Source organism: Ursus americanus, chromosome 19, assembly GCF_024610735.1.
Source record: "Ursus americanus isolate L20-20 chromosome 19, mUrsAme1.1.p, whole genome shotgun sequence".
Taxonomy (NCBI): Eukaryota; Metazoa; Chordata; class Mammalia; order Carnivora; family Ursidae; genus Ursus; species Ursus americanus.
The window spans coordinates 24296923-24317594 of record NC_142145.1 but is presented as its reverse complement, the minus strand read 5'-3'; the positions used below and the strand labels follow the sequence as shown (position 1 = coordinate 24317594).

Genomic DNA, 20672 nt, shown 5'->3' with positions numbered 1-20672 from the left:
GACATGGAAACTTATGGATATAGCTTCCAAGCGCCCTCCTCTAAATGAGCAAGAACTCCCTACGGGGGTTTGTTTCCTTCTATTCACTCTCCAGTGCATTCAAAACAGCCGTGTTTTGTATTATTTGTCTAGGCTTTATAGCGGTTTCTGTAGGGGGTGTCATGTGGTGGGGTCTTAGTCCATGATACCCAGAAGCAGGTGTTCTCAAGCTGAGTTTCAACCACATTGTCTTAATTCATTCAATAATAGTTGATGAGTAGCTGTACTGTGCAAGGCAGTGTATTGTGCTAGGTGCTATGGGGGGATATCAACATAGAAAACAGCAAAGAACTAAAAGTGAAATAAGAGATTAAAATATACACACATATTTGTATACAAGATAGCATGGGAACTTTTTTTTAGTAGCTTAAAATTAGAAATAATCTGAATGTCTACCAATAGTAGAATGAATAAACCATGGACTATTTACACAACCTAATACTATTACATTGGTGGAAAGGAACACATTTCACATAACAACAAAAATGTCTCATAAACAATGTTGAATGAAAGAAAGGTGCAAAGAAAAATAAACTGCATGATTCCATTTACGAAACTCAAAAATGGAAAACCGTATTGTTTGGGAACATACACACGGATGGTAAAATTATGAAGAGTAAGACAGTCACCTCCAAAGTCAGGACAGTGTTTTTATTTCTAGGGACTTCTGGGCTGTTGGCAATGTTTCATTTCTTGATCTGACTAGTGACTGCATGGATACTCACTTTATAATTATTCTTTTAAAGTACACATCTATAGTTTATGTAGTCATCTATATAAGATAGTGCTCACAGTTTAAAAAGCAAGAAGAGGAGGGGTGGCTTTATTAATAAATGGAAACCTGATTACGTTCTACATACAACGCATGACCAGGAACCAGTTATTGTTATTATTACGACTCAAAATACTTCTGAAAATGGGTATAAAACATGTTCCTTCCAATCTCACTGTAAGACTAGTGAGCAATAATTTGATAGCAGACGCAGGTCAGGTTTAACTTCCCCAATGCCAAAGAAAAGCTGACTTTAATTGCTTTTTAAAAACGGTTTCCTTATTTTAAATGTAACAAGGTCATTTCTATTTGAGAGAGCGTGGAAGAAATCTTTTTGATGAACACAGTTTCTGGACACAAATAATTAGCCTGTGATTTATCATTTTTTTAAAATGTTGGGCTTTTTGTATATTCGATTTTGTTAAAGAGGGGGCAGTGATCTTCACAGTCTAGTAATCGGCACTGTGTCGGTCAGACATCAGGAAAGCCCCTGAAATATCCGTCCACACTCCTGTATTTAGCTGTGCGTGGGTTGAAGACCTTACTTAGACGTTGTCAAAATGGATTAGGTTGCTTCCAATTATCGGGCAGTGCTTGAGGCACTTCCTGCTGCCCTCCGAGCTCTCAGGCAAGAATCCTGTAAGGACGCTGGATGTGCTGAATTGCCAGGGAGACAAAAATTGTTACGCTCGTTAATGAATTACCCCCAGTTCACTGATAGGCATGAACAGTATTCACGTTCTTCATAGAACCAGGCTTTCACGGCCTCGAGGGTTCTAACACCGACAAATGCAGGACAAAGACACTTGAACGAGTACGGCCAGATGCTCACCTGCACCCTCAGGGTGATATGTCCCTGCCAGTCACTGCTCCTTCCAACTTGCCCCCGAAACGAAAGCCCCCATAAAGCAAGCAGTTCTGTTCCTCCAAATGAACCAGTTTTGCTATATGTAAGGAATGAGAGCAGTGGACTTTGGTTTCTTTAGAAGTCTTTTTATCACCTTAAAATTTTCAGAAGCTTTTGGGATGTGTGTGCTTCAACTAAGAACATCTCTCTAAAACTCACTAGAACCAAACACAATGATTTCATTTTCTTATTCTTTCCCTTAAAAAAAAATTCTATTTTTTCTCTGACTTGAGAGTACTAATAAGCAGAACCCACAGAACAAATTATTATAATTCATTAGTCATCCTTTTTTTCAGAAATAATTCATTTTCCACTTATTACCCATTAAAAATAAGTAATTTTCTAACTATCAGGGAGCTTTGGTCATAAATTGCATTGCCCAACACTTTGTAAGGATTACAGCAAATGGCTTGAACGGTAGTTGTAAAGGCAGTAGGACAATCTCAGTCCTTCTCCTCCAGCCAACTTCACGGAAAAGTCAAGATGGACACAGATGAATAATGGTATCCGGCCGGTTTTTGTTAGCCACCACAGAAGAACCTCTCCTTAGGAAATTTCAGCGTGTGAATCACAAATTCCTCCCCATACCAAAGAAAATAACTCTATCAAAACCAATAGCAGAGATTGAAAGATAAAACCACAGTTTAAGGTTTCCTTTTCCATGGGAGAGTGTCCACATTTTCCACAGCTGCCCTTCCTTGCATGGCAAACGTGTCCCTTGGTCGCTGGAAACCATGGTTTGGAAAACGGGGCAAAACTTTTTTGACTACAGAACAGTCAGACTTTTATCACTTTTCAATTATGTGTGTTAGTTTTCATGGCTATATTTGGGATGTAATGACAACAAAGACTGAATTTTTATACTTTGGGATCACAAAGTAAAAACTAGGTTTAATCTACTCATTCATTGCAAGGAAGAAAAAAAATCCTATCAGCTGCTTATAAATCCACCACAGGTTTAATTAAACAAAAATAATGTAAGACGTTAAAGCAAATCCCACGTGTTAGATTATTTATTAGGAATGGCTATTCTAACACTAAGTATGACATGAAGTGGCTCCATGTTTAGTGCCATTTCAATATTATATATAGAGAAAATACTCTGTATGTCTGAGTATTCGATAAAGTAGCAATGGGTCTCATTTCAAATATTTTAGGGTTACTCTACGACACTGAGTAAGATACTGTTGAAACCAAGAACTAGGTGTATTATGAATGCTTTAGGTTAAACAAATTGATCTAATAGGCAAATAAGTTTGTGATTTAGGAGGAGAAAAATGTAAGATTTAAAAGAAATGCCAGCTGAAATTTATGGCCCAAAGATAAGATGGGACTGCAATAATCTTGGATAAGCCATTAAATTCTCTTTAGCCTATTTCCTCACTTGCAAAATGTAAATTATTTTTATATTTCTTACAGTTGTTGGGAACACTAAATAAGAACACCCATATAAAAATACCTAGCAGAGGGGCGCCTGGGTGGCTCAGTCTGCTAAGTGTCTGACCTTTGGTTTCAGCTCAGGTCATGATCTCAGGGTCATGAGATCGAGCCCCGCGTCAGGCTCCGCGCTCAACATGGAGTCTGCTTGAGATTCTCTCTCCCTCTTCCTCCTCCTTGCGCTCTCTCTAATAAATAAATAAACAAAATCTTAAAACAAAACAAAACCTAGCAGAAGATCTAGCACAGAGCAAGGGCTCAATAGATGTAATTAGATGATAAACAACAAAGGAAAAAGAGCCAAAGAGGGATACTTATGTCAGAATGAAGAGCATATATGACATTTTAAAAGACAGACTTTAATTTTTTGCTACTATTTGTTTAATTTATAAAGTAACTGTGATATCTTATATTGGGGTTATATATAAAAGAAATCTTCTACTTTAATTATGTAAATGTTCTCTGTCTTTTGTACGAAAGGAAGATAAAACCACTCTGATTCTATCAAAGCTAACCGGTAACCCCCAGCCATCATCTCCTTAGCTTTTATGAGGGCAGAGATTTGGAGAAAACCACGCCATACAACAGTGATTCCCCAATCTGGTAAATCACCTGGATCACTCAGAGAACCACTTAAAAAGACAGATTCCCAGAAAAAAAATGGGGTGCCTGGGTGACTCGGTCAGTTAAGCATCCTACTCTTGATCTCAGCTCAGGTCTTGATCTCAAGGTTGGGAGTTCAAGCCCCATGTTGGGCTCCACCCTGGGTGTGATGCCTACTTAAAAAAATAAAAATAAATAATAAAGACAGATTCCCAAGTTCATCACCAAACCATTGAGAACCTGAGGTGACCCAGAAATCTGCATTTGAAAACAGTGCTCTAGAAACTCTCACCTTGATGGAAAGGAGGAACAGTGTGAGATTTGTTCTTACATAACTCCCATACAGAAAGGATTCCAACATTCACATTATCAAAGTTCTATCATGCTTCCTACAGTCCTTGTCCTCAAAGAATTGCTCTGAGGCATTCGACTGAGGGACTGACTCTCCCTGGATAAGATTTCCCATTTGCTTTCCCAACAATGTGTAGACTGGTGACTTGGAAAGCTAGAACAACGTCCTGCACGCGTGTGGGTTGGGGGTGTGTGTGCAGGCGTGCATGTGAACATTTGAGATCACGTATTTCCTAAGACAGTCTTCATAGGGGGATCGAATGGTCCTAAAAATCAGCTGCCAGCATTGCTCCTGAACCACTAATGAATTTGTGTCTATTGTTCTGTAAGACACAGAAATAACTTAGGAGTAAGACTTGATCTTTGTCTTTCCCAGACAAGAAACTCAAAAAGCTTAGAACAGGAGGGAGAGCCACTCTGACTTTCAAACTTCTGCAGAGATCATTTTGGGTTTGGGGCAACCTCAACAGGAATGTAACCAGTGTCCCTTTTCTTGGGATGGAAGCCCAGCACAGACCTGTACCTTTCACATGTAATGCTTCCTAGAATCCAGCCAAAAGGAAAAAGGAATTGATAATATTCCAAAAAGAAGAGAGAAAATAGTAAGAAAAAACATTAAGTCTAAAATCATAAAAAAAAAATACAGGAGAAAAAAGTCAGACAAGGCCATTGGAACAATTACAGTAGTTACAAGCTAGCAGTAGACTGAATTTGAGGAAGAGGCTGGTGGCTGGTGGGATGGTGCTGGGCCCCGGATCTCTCACTGCCCTGTCGGAAAGTGGCCGGCTTATTATCAGTGTGTGTCTGGACCTGAGAACATGCACGCTCTACGTGTCCTGAGGCAAGCAGAGGGCGATCAGTCAGAATGCAGCACTCAGTGAGCAGCTCTGTATTCTTCACATCGGCCCGGTAGCTCCACCATGCTCTTCCCTTTCCAAGAAAGATTCAGAAATAGAATGAGGTCACTATCTGAATAGTTTCCTCTGCTTGAACTATAATGAAATCAGTGGCAGCAACAGCCAAGAGATACCACTAAAAATTCAGTGAGGCCAGTCTGCACAGGCAGTATCCTCTTGCTGGGGGCACTGAAGTGGGGGTCAGATCGGTGTTTTGTAGCTCTCGGAACGCATGAGTGTGGGATAATATTATAGGCTTAAAAAATGTAACTATTCCTACCAAGTGACTAGATCTCTGCTTTGAACTTTGCTCCACTCTGGTATTTTGGCATGAAAGTTGACCTTGCAAAAAGTCTGTTCTCCAAAGAAGAATGTTTACTTGAAGCAGCATCTTGGACCACCCCCCAGTGGTCAGCAGACCCCCTTCTCTGTCTGCCTCCCTTCCGTTCAGTAAATACAAAAGCGCCCACATGTGCCAATATAGTTTCAGATACATCAAGTTAACAAACCATGAAGGTCTACCCTCCTCGAGCTTCCATTATCTGGGTGAAGAATAATACGTACACAGTATGGTAGGTAATAAATAACGTGGAGAAAGAAAAAATACAGGAGAATTAGGGGGGCTGGAAGTGTGAACACTGAAACCAGAGGTCAGGGCAGGTCTCAGGGAGACAGGCTTCAGCGGCTTGGAGAGTGAGAGGGAGTGTAGACATCGGGGAGAGTAGTGGAGACAGGGAAGAGAAACCAGTGCAGACGTGCTAAGAGTGGAGAGCACTGGTGTGTTGCAGGGAATGATCTCTTGCCATGCTTTTCGAACTGGAGCTGACATCAGAAATCACCGTTGGGGCTTGTTTGAGCACAGCTGGGTCCCAGCTTCGGCTTCAGCAATTCTGGGGTGGGGCCCAAGAATGTGCATTTCTAACAAGTTCCTATGGGATGCTAATGCCGCTGGTTCAAGGGTTATGCTTTGGAAACCAATGATCTAATGCTTATTTCAAACACTGAGTCACTAAATAATAGTGGACCATTAAATTGATTTAATAGGTCTGGCAAATAAAAAAAGTAAAGAAATAGGAAATATCAGAGCTCATCACATTTACTAAGGGCAAATGAAACTTTTATTTTTTATGAAACTTTTGTTTCAGTTGTGTAGAAATGTGCATGATGCATTTTTTGTTGTGGGTGGTGGTCAAAAAAGTTTGAAAGCCACTAGTCTAATGACATTAGTGTGTCATTAAATAATACCAACCACATGAATCTGGTGGCGGGAATCTGAGACTCCTATTCTTTCAGCGGGACACGAAGCTGAACTTGCCTTGGGTCTTCTCTTTTACTCACCCATAAATTTCCTCTGCCTGGATTTCTCCTTTTTCATCTCAGTCTATGGAAACCTCACTATCCCTTCAAGACAGAGAAGATCAAGTGCAGGTTTCTCCTTCAGATCTTCCCAGTGATGTCTCCTTTCCTTGCTCTGACCTCCTCCAGAACTTAACTTCTATACCGTTCATTCGACATGCAGCATAGACGGTTGTGCTTTGTGAGTGACCTTTGCAAGTGGTGCCTTTTCTCTCCTGAAATGTGACACTTCGTTTGAGGGCAGGTTGGTGTCTTAGACACCTGTATTCCCCCAACAATGCCCTGGCAATGTCCTGTTTAAAAGTGACTAGAAGGGCACCTGGGTGGCTCAGTCGGTTAAATGTCTGCCTTTGGCTCAGGTCATGATCTCAGGGCCCTGGGATTGAGCCCCGCATCGGGCTCCCTGCTCACTGGGGAGCCTGCTTCTCTGTCTCCCACTCCCCCTGCGTGTGCACGTGCACACGCTCTCTCTCTGTCAAATACATAAAATCTCTAAAACAAATAAAGTGGACTAGCTGGGGATGGAATAAACAGTCAAACCACATTTTAAAATTATAATATGTTATTTGTAGGTTATATGTACTACCAATGATGACGAAAATTTAGTAAAGGAACAAGGGAACGAATACGGTCTGAGATGTGAATTTGGGGACAGAGGTACATGGGTGGTAGAAAAAGGGCAAAATACATGGGAAACAATTGGCTGGGGGAGCTTAGTGCTGAGGGCAGGCACAGCCCCAGGGTTCCCCCTCTCCACCCCAAAGCCTGGGCCGACAGCCCCTTGGTACAGCATGTCAGGGAGAAAATCCTCACTTCTCACTGGGTAGCACTAAGTCCTTTTGAGCTTTGCTCTAATGCTGTGAAATGGATAAGGAGAGCCAAAGAACCAAAGGAGAAATCAATATTCTGGCCGAGAGGAAAGAGAGAGATAAGGAATCAAGACAGGGGGTGGCAAAGTTAATTTATGCAGTGTCTATGCTGCCTGGGTGAATCGGTGGGCTGCAGTGGAACTTAAGCATGAGCGGTTCATGTGACAAAAAGCCGCGAAGCTGTGAGACGGTGGGAGGACAGGAGGGAGGAGGCAGCAGCAGCACGAGGAAGGCACAGATGTGCAACAATACCGTACGTGTGGAGGCGAGTCAGCAGTCTGGAGCATAGGAGCCACAGGGACAACAAGAACCAAAGTCAAGAACGAGGCTCCGAGGGGCCCTGCGTGTGGGATCACAGCCGTGTGTGCCGAGACACCTCTGGCTACAGGACTAAGGGTGCCTCGGGAGGAAGAATGGGGAAGTGGGGACACCAGTTAGGAGGCTACGGTAACAGACTGCGTAAGATGCGGGCAAGCAAAATGGGGGAGTGGGAATGTGGAGGGAAAAGAGATTTGGGAAATTATCAGAATTCACAGAACTCAGGGTCTAGTGGCACTTTTGAGTTAGAGAGGATGCCGGCTGGTTACATTCCAAGGGTAGAAATCCATGGAGACATAGAATAGTGTGGCTGTGGACCTGCTAATGGTAGTTTCTGTGGGACCTGGAGGCGGGACACCCAACAGCAAGTGGGCATACCAGGGTGGCCCTCAGAAACCAGCTCTGGGGATAGAGAATGAACAGAGAAATGACAGACACTTGGGATGGGGATGCGGAGAGACTCCAACAGGAGAATGGGGGCAGTTTTTAAGCAAGTCAGTATTAAGAAGCTATGAAAAATTCTTGAAATTTCAGTTAGCCGTATTTCTCTTTATATAACAAAGAGTATTCTAAAAAGTGAATATAAAATAAAGGCTTTAAAAATAATTTAGTGTGACACTGGCTATCCACTTTTAATTCCTATGGTTTATCAGGTGAATGAAATGAAAAGTTCAGTTAATGTCAGTAATTATATTATTCCATAGCTTCCTATTTACGCTAAAAGGGATGCTATCTTCTGGTTAATTCCCCCTGAAAAACATGATCTACTTTTCAAACTCTAGATATACAGTCAAACTCTTAATTCTCAAATGACAGATAATTCACGAAACGAAAGAAAAGAGGGAACCTGGAGACTGTGTGTAATTGAGTACAAGGTGGCATGGCAGTGGAGAGAGTCTGTCCCCACACAGACCCGGATGCACTTGGCCCCATCGTCACGGCATGCGGATTGCCTGCTAGCAAGCTAAATGGGAGCCAGGAAACATGCCCTGTTGTGCACACAGTGAAAACTTCGAGCTGTGGCTTCTAACTCAGCTCCCGGAGGACACACTAACTTTATTTATTTCCTTCCAAACCCTAAAGGAGAAATAAGCAACTTAGGATTTCAGAGCCTGTCCTTTATGTCTCTGTTTATGCACCAGAGTCTGAAAAAACTAATTACCTGGTATCGCCTTTCCCAGACTTCACGGAATACCAGTAAGAAGAGGATGTTTAGAATGACATTAATACTATTTACTCTGAACAGCCAAGTTGTTTAACTATATAGACAGATTTATCCAAAGAGTATATGTTCCCACACAGGATATTACACAAATATTTTAGAAGGCTATGTCAAATAACATCTGATTGAAAAATATTTTATTTGGTTGAAAGTCAATTACTATGCCATGGGCTTCCAGATCTTCATGTTTACTTGCCCAAAATTGGAAGAATAATTCTTCTACAAATTTGGCTTCAGTGGTATAATGCAAGGGGAACTTCAAAAACTTTTGGCTCATTTTCAGTTGACATTAGCTATTTCTCATGAGTAAGAAGCACTGTGCTCCTCTTCACAACCCAAAGGGTAGCTGGAAAGAATTCTGAATTTTCTTAATGTTTAATTTATATTTTAAGAAAGAACAAATCAATAACTGCATACTATTCCACACTTTCATGAAGACCTTATTAAAACAGCATTTTCAATTTCAAACAACCTCTTTTATATCAATCTTGCATACAAAACTATTATTACATACCCGACAATTATTTTATCAGTATATATTAGTAAACCACCCAAAAGGCAAAATAATGTGCTGTCATGTTGTATAATACAAATATTATTCAACACACAGCTTGAATTTTCAATCAGCTCTAGATACAGCAGTATTCTACGAATTAAACTCTAGAGATTTTAAGTGATTCGTTTTATTATAAACACGCAATCCAAAAAGATGATTAAAATAATTGAGATAAGACTTGATTATAAAGATAAACAGCTTTTTTTTTTTCCTGGTAACATCTGTGGTAATAATGTGCTATCATTTAAACCAACTGAGGCTGACTCACCATCTGTGAATAAATATAACTTTAGTTTCTTTTCTAGTACTGGGGATAGCTTTCTTGCTTCTCTATTCTTTTTTTTTTTTTTTTTAAACTAAATCATCCCTCCTCCATCATCTGTCCCTCTTGCAACCACAGAGTGAGATGGTAAGCTAGCGTCAGCAGTATTGTCTCTTGCTATGTTTCAGAACAAAAATGAACTGGCCCACCTAAGGGATTTATCCATGACCTTGGTCTCCATAGAATCTTGCTCTAAATAAGAGTTAACTGGCCTGGGACCTCCCACAGATCAATTAATCTCTCTCTTTAGCCATAATCCTGAAAAACAAAGAGTTATATTTTCATTTATATGTTACTATCTCCAATATAGACAAGACTTTTTTTCTGGATATAGTATAATGAATGAACAACATATTAACATTCAAATATATAGCCTGTATACTATAATTCACTTCACTTTAAGTACTGTAGAGAACTAATTAACTTTCAGTATCTGCTATGGCCCATGGAGGGGCCTTTGGGTCAGGGGCATTCACCAAAGGAATTAGAAAGTAAAATCTGGGATTGGAAAGAGTAGGAAAAAATGGACTAAAGACATGAGTAACGCGCAATAAGCCAGAAGATAGGAGCTAAGGTTTATCACCGGGGAGGGACAGATACAAAAGAAGAAAAGTACCTGGTCTGACAGCACAGTGAAGAAGCACTGGCCGTCCACAGAACAGAAAGGAGATGGGGGAAGGATGAGCAAGTGGAATGGTACATAAAGTTCTAAGAAGGTGGCCTAGTGCCCAGGACTTGCTTCCGAAATACCATTTATTAAAAAAAGAAAAAGAAAAAGAAGGGGGAACCAGAGCTCCCTGGAGAAGTAGTTGATTCCAGGACTGGGGCAGGAAAAACACAAGATGAGTCCGAAATATCTTGTGCCCCAGAAAAGTAGAGGCGTGCTCAAAACAAGAAGGGGGCAAGTCAGAGGGACACCGGATCCAACCTGGAGGAGCTCCCACGGGCCAAGGATAGAACAATTTGAGCAACAAAGTAAATAAGTGATAGTACTGAATTATAATCTATAACAAAATACAAAATTATTATTAGGTGACTGCCACAGTAGAACTGTGCAGGTAGGATCCACTGATGGATGATAAAATCAGTGGGCAAAAGTTTGAGGAGAAACAGGACACAGCTTTGTTCACTAACGTGATGCTCGGCCACATGGCTCCCATATTCCACAGTGCCCTTCTGAACGCCTATTTCAGGCTTGCTAAATATCCCTACATTCTCAGTCCTTGCATGCAATCTTCCATCCTTACTTCTTCTTTAAGTGAAACCTGGCTCTCCCCTTGGGAGTCTGATTCCCCAGGAGCATTTCGAAGTTAGAGCCTGCTCATTCTTTCACATTCCAGACTTCAGGGTCTGGAGATGGGGTTGGTGCTTTGCTTTCATTATTGTTTCCTGGCTATTATTCCTCTACCCTTAAGTACCTAGGGTACTTTTGTCAAATATGCATAACTTCAATGTAATCATGTGAAAACATCAGAAAAAAAACAAATTGAGGGAGGGACAGCTCCTAGGAGGCTGGGACCAGCTTCCTCTGGTCCATGCAGCTGCCCCCTACTGCCTTCTAGGCTACAGGCCCGCTGACTCCGGCATCTGGCTCATAGTCTTTCCCTCCACTCCATGGCTTATTGTCCTGAGGGACTATGAAGCCTATGCGAATGACCCTTCCTTGGCTTCCCATTCATGAGCTGGCCCAACCACACTGACTTCCATTCACAGGCATAGCACTTCCATCCCTCACCCATGGCCGAAGCCAGGCCATGTCATCACCGAGATGTGCTCCACTTCTGATGTCTTCAGTCTAAATATACTGTTCGTTAGCCCCCTCTCCATGACTTCCACCGCACCCACTCTTTGCTTGTATTCAAAATCCCCTTCCCGATGCCTCTGTGACCCTTTCCTTCCAGCCTCCTGATAGCTCCACTTCTCTTTCGACTTAGCTTAGACACCAAGATCCACCACTTCCTGCGAGCAGCCACTCCAATCTTCATGGATTTCTGTACTGGTTCCCATGGAGTAGTTCAAGTAAACTGGAAAAAAGTGTGCACGCACACACACATGCCCTCAGAACAAAAAAACCCTCTGAAGTCTCGCTTTACGTAAGAGTGGAAACCATATGAATTCCTTACATTTAGAGAACTGTCAGGAAGCGAGGCAAGTCCGAGCGGGAGGGTCGGGTGAGCTGTCATCAGTGTTCATGCTCCTGCCACACGGCGGTACCACCCCAGACGACAAACACGAGCCCCACCGCTGTTTCCTTTCCATGGAACTTCTCTAAGTGGTTCTGATGACTCACGTGCTATTATTTTGTAAACTCTGTTGTTATAACTGCAAATATTTTCATCTCCTACAACAATCCCTCTCAAGCATCCAGCAGCAGTGCTGCTCTGTGAGAGCTGAAAACACGGCCCCCAAAACAGTAACCCTGGAACAGAAGAAGTTAGTCGTGATAAAACACTCTGATGAAGAAGGCCACACGTCGCACTAGGATGCCCTGTGTTTTTAATTTAGGAATGAGCACTCTAAAAAAAATTAGAGGTGATGAAGGCAAACATTAATAAGAAGCATTAAAGCAAAAATAGGCTCTAGTGCTGTACATTCCTATGTCCCCACAGGATGTTCCCTTCACATCTTTTCTTATGAGAAAATTAGTCTTGGAGTGTGAGTTTTATATCATGAGATCACTTTGGAAACATGCTAACATGCAAATGGAAGTACGTTCTTTTTTTTTTAATAAAATTTTTTTTTTTTTAATTTGACAGAGAGCGTGAGAGAGCGCACAAGCATGGGGAGTGGCAGGCAGAGGGAGAGGGAGAAGCAGGCTTCCCACTGAGCGGGGAGACTGACGCAGGATTCGATCCCAGGACCCTGGGATCATGACCTGAGCCGAAGACAGATGCTTAACGGACTGCGCCACCCAGGCGCCCCTGGAAGTGCCTTCTTAAGATATACTAGTTCCCCTACCTACCCAAGAAACGCTTCTCTTTCCAGAGCTACATGCAGGCAGGCAGTGAACGGTGTGGGGATCCGGAACATGGACTCTGAAGCCAGACTGCCTGAGTACGAATCTCCCAGTTCCACAGTTTTCTAGTTGTGTGGTTTTGGGTAAGTCATTAACCTTTCTGTGCATCTGCAAAGTTAGGGCAAAACACTACCGACCTCTAAGACTTGTGAGGACGGAATGAATTAGTAACTAGACACTCAGAGCTCCACGGAGCACTGAGGACACACCATGTGCGGGCCAGTGCTGTAGTCGGCACCACTACCACCAGCAGTGCCTTCCCATCAACCCTTGATACTACAAGACCGAATTATTTCACTGGGTCAAAAAAACAAAAAAGTAAGGAGCTTCTTTATTCACAGTATATGAATCACTGAGCGTATGAAGGTGTTAGTCCTTCTTTGGCCGTTTTCTGTGGGAAGACCGTCAGACTCCCTCTGTAGCACGGTTTTCTGTACCAGTATGGGGTAGAGGAGGCAGTATTTACAGAGCCTTTTCTAGCACAAGGACTAGTACGTGGGACGACTCAGGCTAGAGCCTGCTCGAACGCTCAGCCCAAGCGATTCTCCAGTGCGGGTTTCCCTCCCCGGGCTTACCTTCAGCCGGTCTTTGGGCAGCGCGACAGCCCCTTGCTTGATGATTTCCAGGACCCGTTCCACTGACAGCTCAGCTCCCGCCTGCAGTAATCGTGAGCTGAAGAAGGTGATCACCTGGAATGGAAAGTGTTCTTTTTTAAACAAGTAGATGTACAAGCTGTCTTTTTAGGAGGCGCCTTGCTCACATGGTGGTCCCACTTCCTCGAGTAGCCTGGCTTGACTTCACCAGCTCTCCTCCTCGCGGTCCTGTCTGAAGGGGTCTGATGACCGCGTCCGAGCCAGCCTCGGACGGCTCGGGGCCAATGACCCGCACCGTGGCTTCGGCCAGCCTCCTGAGTTCTGCTCTTCCAGGGTGCGGCCTCCCCTCCCATTTATTTAGATTTCAGTTAGACGGCAGCGCCCCTCAGAAGGTGGGAAGAGAAAGCTAAAGCTTAAAACCTATCAATTTTGAGGCTTATTAGTAACTCTCAAAAAAAAAAAAAGGCTTAATGAGAAAGGAATTTGAAGATAATGGCTAAAATGATGTTTGGGGGATGGTTTATGAATTTAATTTATTCACCACGCTCTTATCCCTGAGCAACAGGGCTAATGAACAGCAAGCTAGGACTTCTTTTGTTTCGTGTCCCAGCACAGCCTGCACTGCGGAGCACGACGCTAGTGACACAGGAGCATTCTGAACATAACACTGTCCTTTAACATCTGTCCCTCAAAACTAAAAGAATGTCATTATTTTTTGAGGAAATCATTTTAAGATCATGATGTTAATAAATCAAGAAGACTATACGTCTTTTTTTTTATTCAAGAGAGTAACCTTAAGTATTTATAGTCAGACATGTAAAAATATAAAAGTGTTTTGTTAAAAAAATTAAACATTTCCATTTACAGGTTTTCTATTTTATATGTAAAAGACAAAAACTAGTTTAAAAAGATTACCTAACTGTAGAAACAAAATAGTTTTTATACTCTTTAAAATATGATCATTAAAACTAATCTGGATGATTAGCTCTCTCTGTCTTACTAAACCCGAAGGCTTCACATTATCAACAGCAAACACAGTATTGGTCAAAGAACACTGTTTATCATAGTAAATCCGAATCCGTAACGCAAACATGCTGCTTGATCATTTCTGTGCGTTCGGCTCCGGTGAGATGAGACTGGTGCATCACTGCTTCTACCCTGTAATGTAGCACCTGTTCTAGGACGAGGGGGATATCAGCTCTGCTATCTCCTTCTTGTCACATGTACTTATATTGTTGTATTGCCTTTGACTTGCGGTTCTTTTGCAGGAACCATACCAATCCTCCATTTTAGAGGGTTTACTTACTTAAATCTAGATATTATAACAGTGAATAATATACATTACAAGGACCTATAAGTGAATGAAAGGTGAGAGTGTCAGCCAAGCCTTCCAATTTCAAGAACTCCCCTCTCCTCCTCCGGATACCTAGAGTACCGCAGCGGGCACAGCTAAAGCCTGGCAGGTTGTCCGTGCCAATACTAAAAATTAGGAAAACTCGACCTGTTTATTTTTAGGCGAAGAAAGAAAAGCTCTGATACTCTCTTCCCATGCTTCTACGGACTGTGGGCGCAACCTCTGGGGTATGTGGACCCACCCACTTTGGAGACTGCTGATGGAGACAACAAAATGTGTGTACTCGAAGCTAAGCAGCTTGCACAGCATTCGAACAAAGATACTTCAGACCAACGTGAGAGCGTACAGACACGTCAGATCAACAAAGAACGAAGTCATGCAATGGGAATCTACTTCGGTTCAGTCTGTGGTCTACACAGACTTGCCTCTAAGCCTCAAGGAAATCGCCTTCCCACCAGGACAGCTGTGGAGTATAGGCAGGAGACTCACTTTCTAAGTAACTTCCTTTTTTCAAACTGGCTCTCATTTGTATGTCCTAAGCTGATATTCTTTTTTTTTTTTTTATGTTATGTTAGTCACCATACAGTACACCCCTGGTTTTTGATGTAAAGTTCAATGATTCATTAGTTGCGTATAATACCCAGTGCACCATGCAATACGTGCCCTCCTTACTACCCATCACCGGCCTATCCCATTCCCCCACCCCCCTCCCCTCTGAAGCCCTCAGTTTGTTTCTCATAGTCCATAGTCTCTCATGCTTCATTCCCCCTTCTGATTACCCCCCCTTTCTTTATCCCTTTCTTTCCCTACCGATCTTCCTAGTTCTTATGTTCCATAGATGAGAGAAATCTTATAATTGTCTTTCTCTGCTTAAGTGAAAACTTAGCATTATCTCCTCCAGTGCCGTCCATGTTGCAGCAAATGTTGAGAACTCGTTCTTTTTGATAGCTGAGTAATATTCCATTGTATATATGGACCACAATTTCTTAATCCAGTCACTGTTGAAGGGCATCTAAGCTGATATTCTGTTCTTTCATTTGAACGCACGCTACTTTAAAAGATAATAACGACTACCAACTTCCAGAAGAGAAGTAAATGTATGCATCAAAAACAAAGGGAACGGACATCTACTGCATGTTTACTACGGACCATGTATTCCTCTAGTAATTCATTCTCATCATAATCCAAAGAGCTGATAAAGAATGTGAAACAATTTATTCAAAGATACAACTTGTATTTCCTATCACCTAGTTCGAATTTTGCAGACAACAGCACATTTAGTAATGATGATTTTAACAGGTAGGTGGCTTTTTATCAACTTTCATAGGAACCATTAAAATGGTTAAGACTGATGAACCTTTTCCCCTCTGAAAATGTTTGCAGAAGATACAGTCAATAACAGAAAAAATTTAGAGTGAAACCTTTAGCGAAATGGGAATGAATGATATATTAGTGCAATTCAAAGGCAACCTTTCAGAGGAAGGTTCTTCTCCGTGGGTGTTACACAGCTTCCCTCCACCCACCATATTTGGCCACAATTCCTGAAATCTAAGTACAGCACATTACCTTCAATTATGCTATTAGTTGTGAACATAATTATCCAAGGTCATGTTCTGATTAATCAGCTGCACCCTTTGAGTAATGTCAAAATCACATTTAACTACTTATTATGAAACCAGTGAGTGATCACTAGAACACAGATTTATAGAAATGAGAAGCTAAAAAAAAAAGAAAGAAAGAAAAAAAAAGAAACGAGCAGCTTTTGTAGGGTAGATGAGGTTTTGTATCAGAGAGGCATTCTTGCTTGCTAAACGGCCACTCTTCCAAGAGGTAAAAGTAGAGAGCTAAGCCATTTCTTTTCTTTTATAAAAGACAATAAACATGTTTTGAAAAGTAAAATACACATGTTTTCTCATTGATCTTTGGTTTTTCCTCAAGTTTTTGTGTCTTAATCAATACATGTGTTAACAACCTATTCAGTGGGAGAGATCTCCAGAAGATTTACAAAGAAAATAGGTATTTTCAAGAAAGACGCAATGTAATTGGAGGACAAGAAGCAGATTAAACAGGCATAATCGAACAGATTAGACATCACGGTAGTGTAGACTGTGAAGTGCTCAAAGTCAGAAGGTGTAGTCTGGGTCCTGCCTCTGATACTTACGAGCTACCATATGCAAAGTCATGCAGTGGCTCAGAGCGCCTACCAGGTGTCAGAAGCTTGAGTTTAATTCCCAGCTCTGCTTATAAACGTAGACAGGTTATTTAACTTGCTGGTGCCTTGGTTTCCTGATCTATAAGTGAGCAAAGACAGAATGCCTGCCTCGTGGAGGGGGCCTGTTAGAATTAAATAAGTTAACACCTTCGAAGTGCAAAGAACAATGCCTGGCACACAGTAAGGGCTCATGAAATGTCAGCTTCTGTCATTATCATGAGATAGGTATATCTCAGTATCTTCATTTATAAAATGAAAAAGTTGCCCTACCTATCACATAGGAAACAATTATAATACATGTGAAACTTAAGGAAAAATCAAACCAGACAGAAGCAGCAAGTGTGATCGACTGAAAGTAAATTCCGGGAAAGTCTGCTGGTTAAAACCAACATGATCATTATCAGTTTAATACATAATGAGGGTCAATTTAAAACTCTTCTGTTTTTACTTGGTGAATACGTATAACTTTCCTCTTTCAAAATATTTTATTATTTCCAGAAAATTTAAACAGTACGTTGAGGAAGTTTTCATAGTTTGCAAAGTTTTCTTTTATCATGAAAGAATGCTGAATTTTGACACATGTTTTTTCTGCACGCACTGAGATGATCGTATGGTTTTAATTCTTTAGTATTTTAATGTTGTGCATTACATTAGCCTTGAATTCCTGAGATATATGATAACTGAGCATGCTGCATTATTCTTCTGATACATTGCTAGACTTGATTTGCTAGTAGTTTGTTGAGGATTTTTTTGTGTCTGTGTCTATGAGTGATACTGACTTATAATTTTCTTTTCTTGTAAGGTCTTTGTCTAGGAGTGGCATTAGAGTAATAATGTCCTCATAAAATAAGCTGGGAAGTATGTCCTCTTCTTGTATTATCTGGAGGAGTTTGTACTGGAATAGTAATATTTCTTTAAAAAAATTTTTTTATCATGTTATGTTAGTCACCATACAGTACATCATTCGTCTTTGACGTAGTGTTCCATGTAATATTTCTTTCTTAAAAATTTGGTAGAATTCAAGGGTGAAGACATCCAGGCCTGGAGTTTTCTTTCTTTTTTTCTTTTTTTTTTTTTTTAAGATTTTATTTATTTGACAGAGATAGAAACAGCCAGCGAGAGAGGGAACACAAGCAGGGGGAGTGGGAGAGGAAGAAGCAGGCTCATAGCGGAGGAGCCTGATGTGGGGCTCGATCCCGTAACGCTGGGATCACGCCCTGAGCCGAAGGCAGACGCTTAACCGCTGTGCCACCCAGGCGCCCCAGGCCTGGAGTTTTCTTTGTTGGAAAATTTTTAAGTACTAATTTGGTATCTTTTAAAGATATAGAACTATTCAGATTATCTATTTCTTCATGAGTAAGCTCTGAAAGTTTGTGCCTTTTAAGGAATCTGTCCATTTCATCCAAGTCATCAAATTTATTGCCAGAAACTTATTTATAATACTACCTTATTAGCCTTTCAATGTTCCCGCTATCATTCCTGATATGGGTAATCTGTGTTTTCTTTCTTCTTCTTGGATTGGTTTGGTTACAGATTTATCAGTTTTATAGTGGTAGGTTTTTTTCCCTCCCAAATAACAAGCTTTTGGTATCAATGATTTTCTTTTCTTCCTTTTTAATTTCATTGACTTTTTTGTTCTTATTTTTTTATTATTTCCTACCTTTTTCTTACTTTGGGTTAAATTTACTCTTTCTAGTTTCTTAATGTGCAATCTTATTTATTTAAGATTTCTTTTAAAAGATATTCTTCTTTTCGAATAGAAGCATTTAATACTATAAATTGTCCTTTAGCTGTATCCCACGAATTCTGATATATTACAGTTTCTTTTCTGCTAACTTTAAAATATGTTCTCTTTGCCTTTGGCCTCCTCTCTGATACACAGGTGTACTGCTTACTTTCCACATATTTGGGGGTATTTTCCAGATACCTTTCTTACTTTCTTACTAGCTTAATTTCATTGTGGTCAAACAACATACTCTATTATGATTTTAAGTCTTTTAAATTTGTTAAGGTTTATTTTATGGTCCTGTGTATGGTCTACCTCAGGGACTGTTCCATGTACACTGATGATGATGGGTGCAAAGTTTTATAAATGCCAATTAAATCAAGTTGGCAGTATTGTTTGGGTCTTCTATATTGTTAGTAATTTTCTATTTATTGTATCAGTTACTGAGAAAGAAGTGAGGACTTCTCCAATTATAATTAAGGATTTGCCAATCTCTTCTTGCAATTCTATCGGTTTTTGCTTCGCATATTTTGAAAGCTCTGTTGTTAGATGGATCCACATCTGACGTTGTTATGTTCCCTTGCTAAATTGACCCTTTTATCATTACATGGTGTCCCTCTTTATCTCTGGTAATGCTTCTTTTAATGAAGTCTACTTTGCTGATAATATAGTCACTCCAGCTTTCTTTTAATTAGGGCTTGCGTGATAAAACTTCAGCCTTTGACTTTTAACCTACCTAATTCTTTCTATTCACAGTGAGTTTCTTATAGACAGCACATAGATTTTACCTTTTATCCACTCTGAAAGTCTCTTTTAATTGAGGCATTAATATGATTGTTGACATGACTGGATTTAAATCTCCCACAGTGCTTGTCATTTCTCTTTGGGCTATTATTTAGTCTGCTTTTCCCACCTGCCTTTGGATTAAATATAATTTATAATTCTATTTTATCTCCATCTTTGGCATACCAGTTCCCTCTCTCTCTCTCTTTTCTTTTTTTGTGGTTGGCCTAGAGTTTATAATATTCATCTTGCAATTATCAGCCTACCTTCAAATAATATTATACCATTTCACATTGTCAAGCACTGAATAATTTTGCCCTATCTGCAAGTTAACAAGTCAGTCACTGTTTTGTGGATCCTGGAAGGATATATGGAGATTTCTGGGTCAGTGATGAAGGACAGCTGTTACCAGCAGTGACCAGAACATTAGCATTTTTTTATGGGTTCCCCAAGCCCCAATTTGCACAAAGGTAGTTCGATGAGGGATGGATGACTCCCTCACATGTAGTGGGTTACATTATAGGAAGAGAACTCTGAGCTTAGGGAACCCAAATCTTTTATAATGGTCTGTAAGCAGGTTTACCTATCGCTCCCAAGGGAGACACAGACCCACCCCCATCCCACCCCTATGTTCTCTTTGCCTGGAACACTCTGACCCTAGATATCTGCATGGCTCACTCTCTACCTCCTTCAAGTCTTGGCTCAGATGCACCTTCTCAGAGAGGCCTCCCTGACTGTGCTCTTTGGACTTGCAATTTCCCACCCCTATTCCGACCAGCACTCATTATTCCTCTTCTTTTTTTTTTGGCTTAAGAAATTCAGTAGATATTGATGTCATTTACTGAGACAAAGGAAGACGGCAGAAGAAAGAGCTGATTTATTTTGTGTTTGATTTTTTGAAGAAAACAAAGAATTCTGATTTAACCTTCTTCAACATTTGTGGGATTGTCGGGTAGGCAACTGAACACACCAGTCTGGAGCTCAGTAAGAATGGCTGGGTTTGGAAATACACAAAATCTAAAATGACTTTTATACCGTCCAGAGATAAAAACCCTTCTTGCCTTCAACACACTACACAACTGTTGCTGTTCACTGCCCCTGCTCTTCCCTTATAGTTAGCTGTGAAATTCCTTTCACAGCTTCTCCCAGCTGGCGTTACAATTCTATTGTCCTGTTACTTAATTCAGCCAGATCATATCACCTGTGCGCTCGAGGGGAGGATATACAGCAGCAGCTAACAGAAATCTGGTCATTTGGAAAACACGTTGGAAGGATCCGCAGAAGTTAAAAGTGCTCCGAGGTTAGTCCCTCCTGTCTCAGATATTCAACACTGCTGAATG

The 20672-nt window shown here is 41.0% G+C and overlaps 1 protein-coding gene across 4 annotated transcripts in view; it reads right to left on the bottom strand.

Annotated features, from left to right (window-relative positions):
* The window catches only part of DYM (dymeclin), a 341153-nt gene that overhangs the window by 57346 nt on the left and 263135 nt on the right, over positions 1-20672 (bottom strand). For 3 of the 4 annotated variants that reach the window (XM_087869834.1, XM_045790039.2, XM_045790038.2), the window contains exon 16: positions 13240-13353. In XM_087869834.1, coding sequence (XP_087725960.1) covers positions 13240-13353 — 114 coding nt within the window. Of the gene's footprint in view, positions 1-3222; positions 3344-13239; positions 13354-20672 lie in introns of those variants that run through there. The other variant, XM_087869835.1, reaches the window with a different exon arrangement.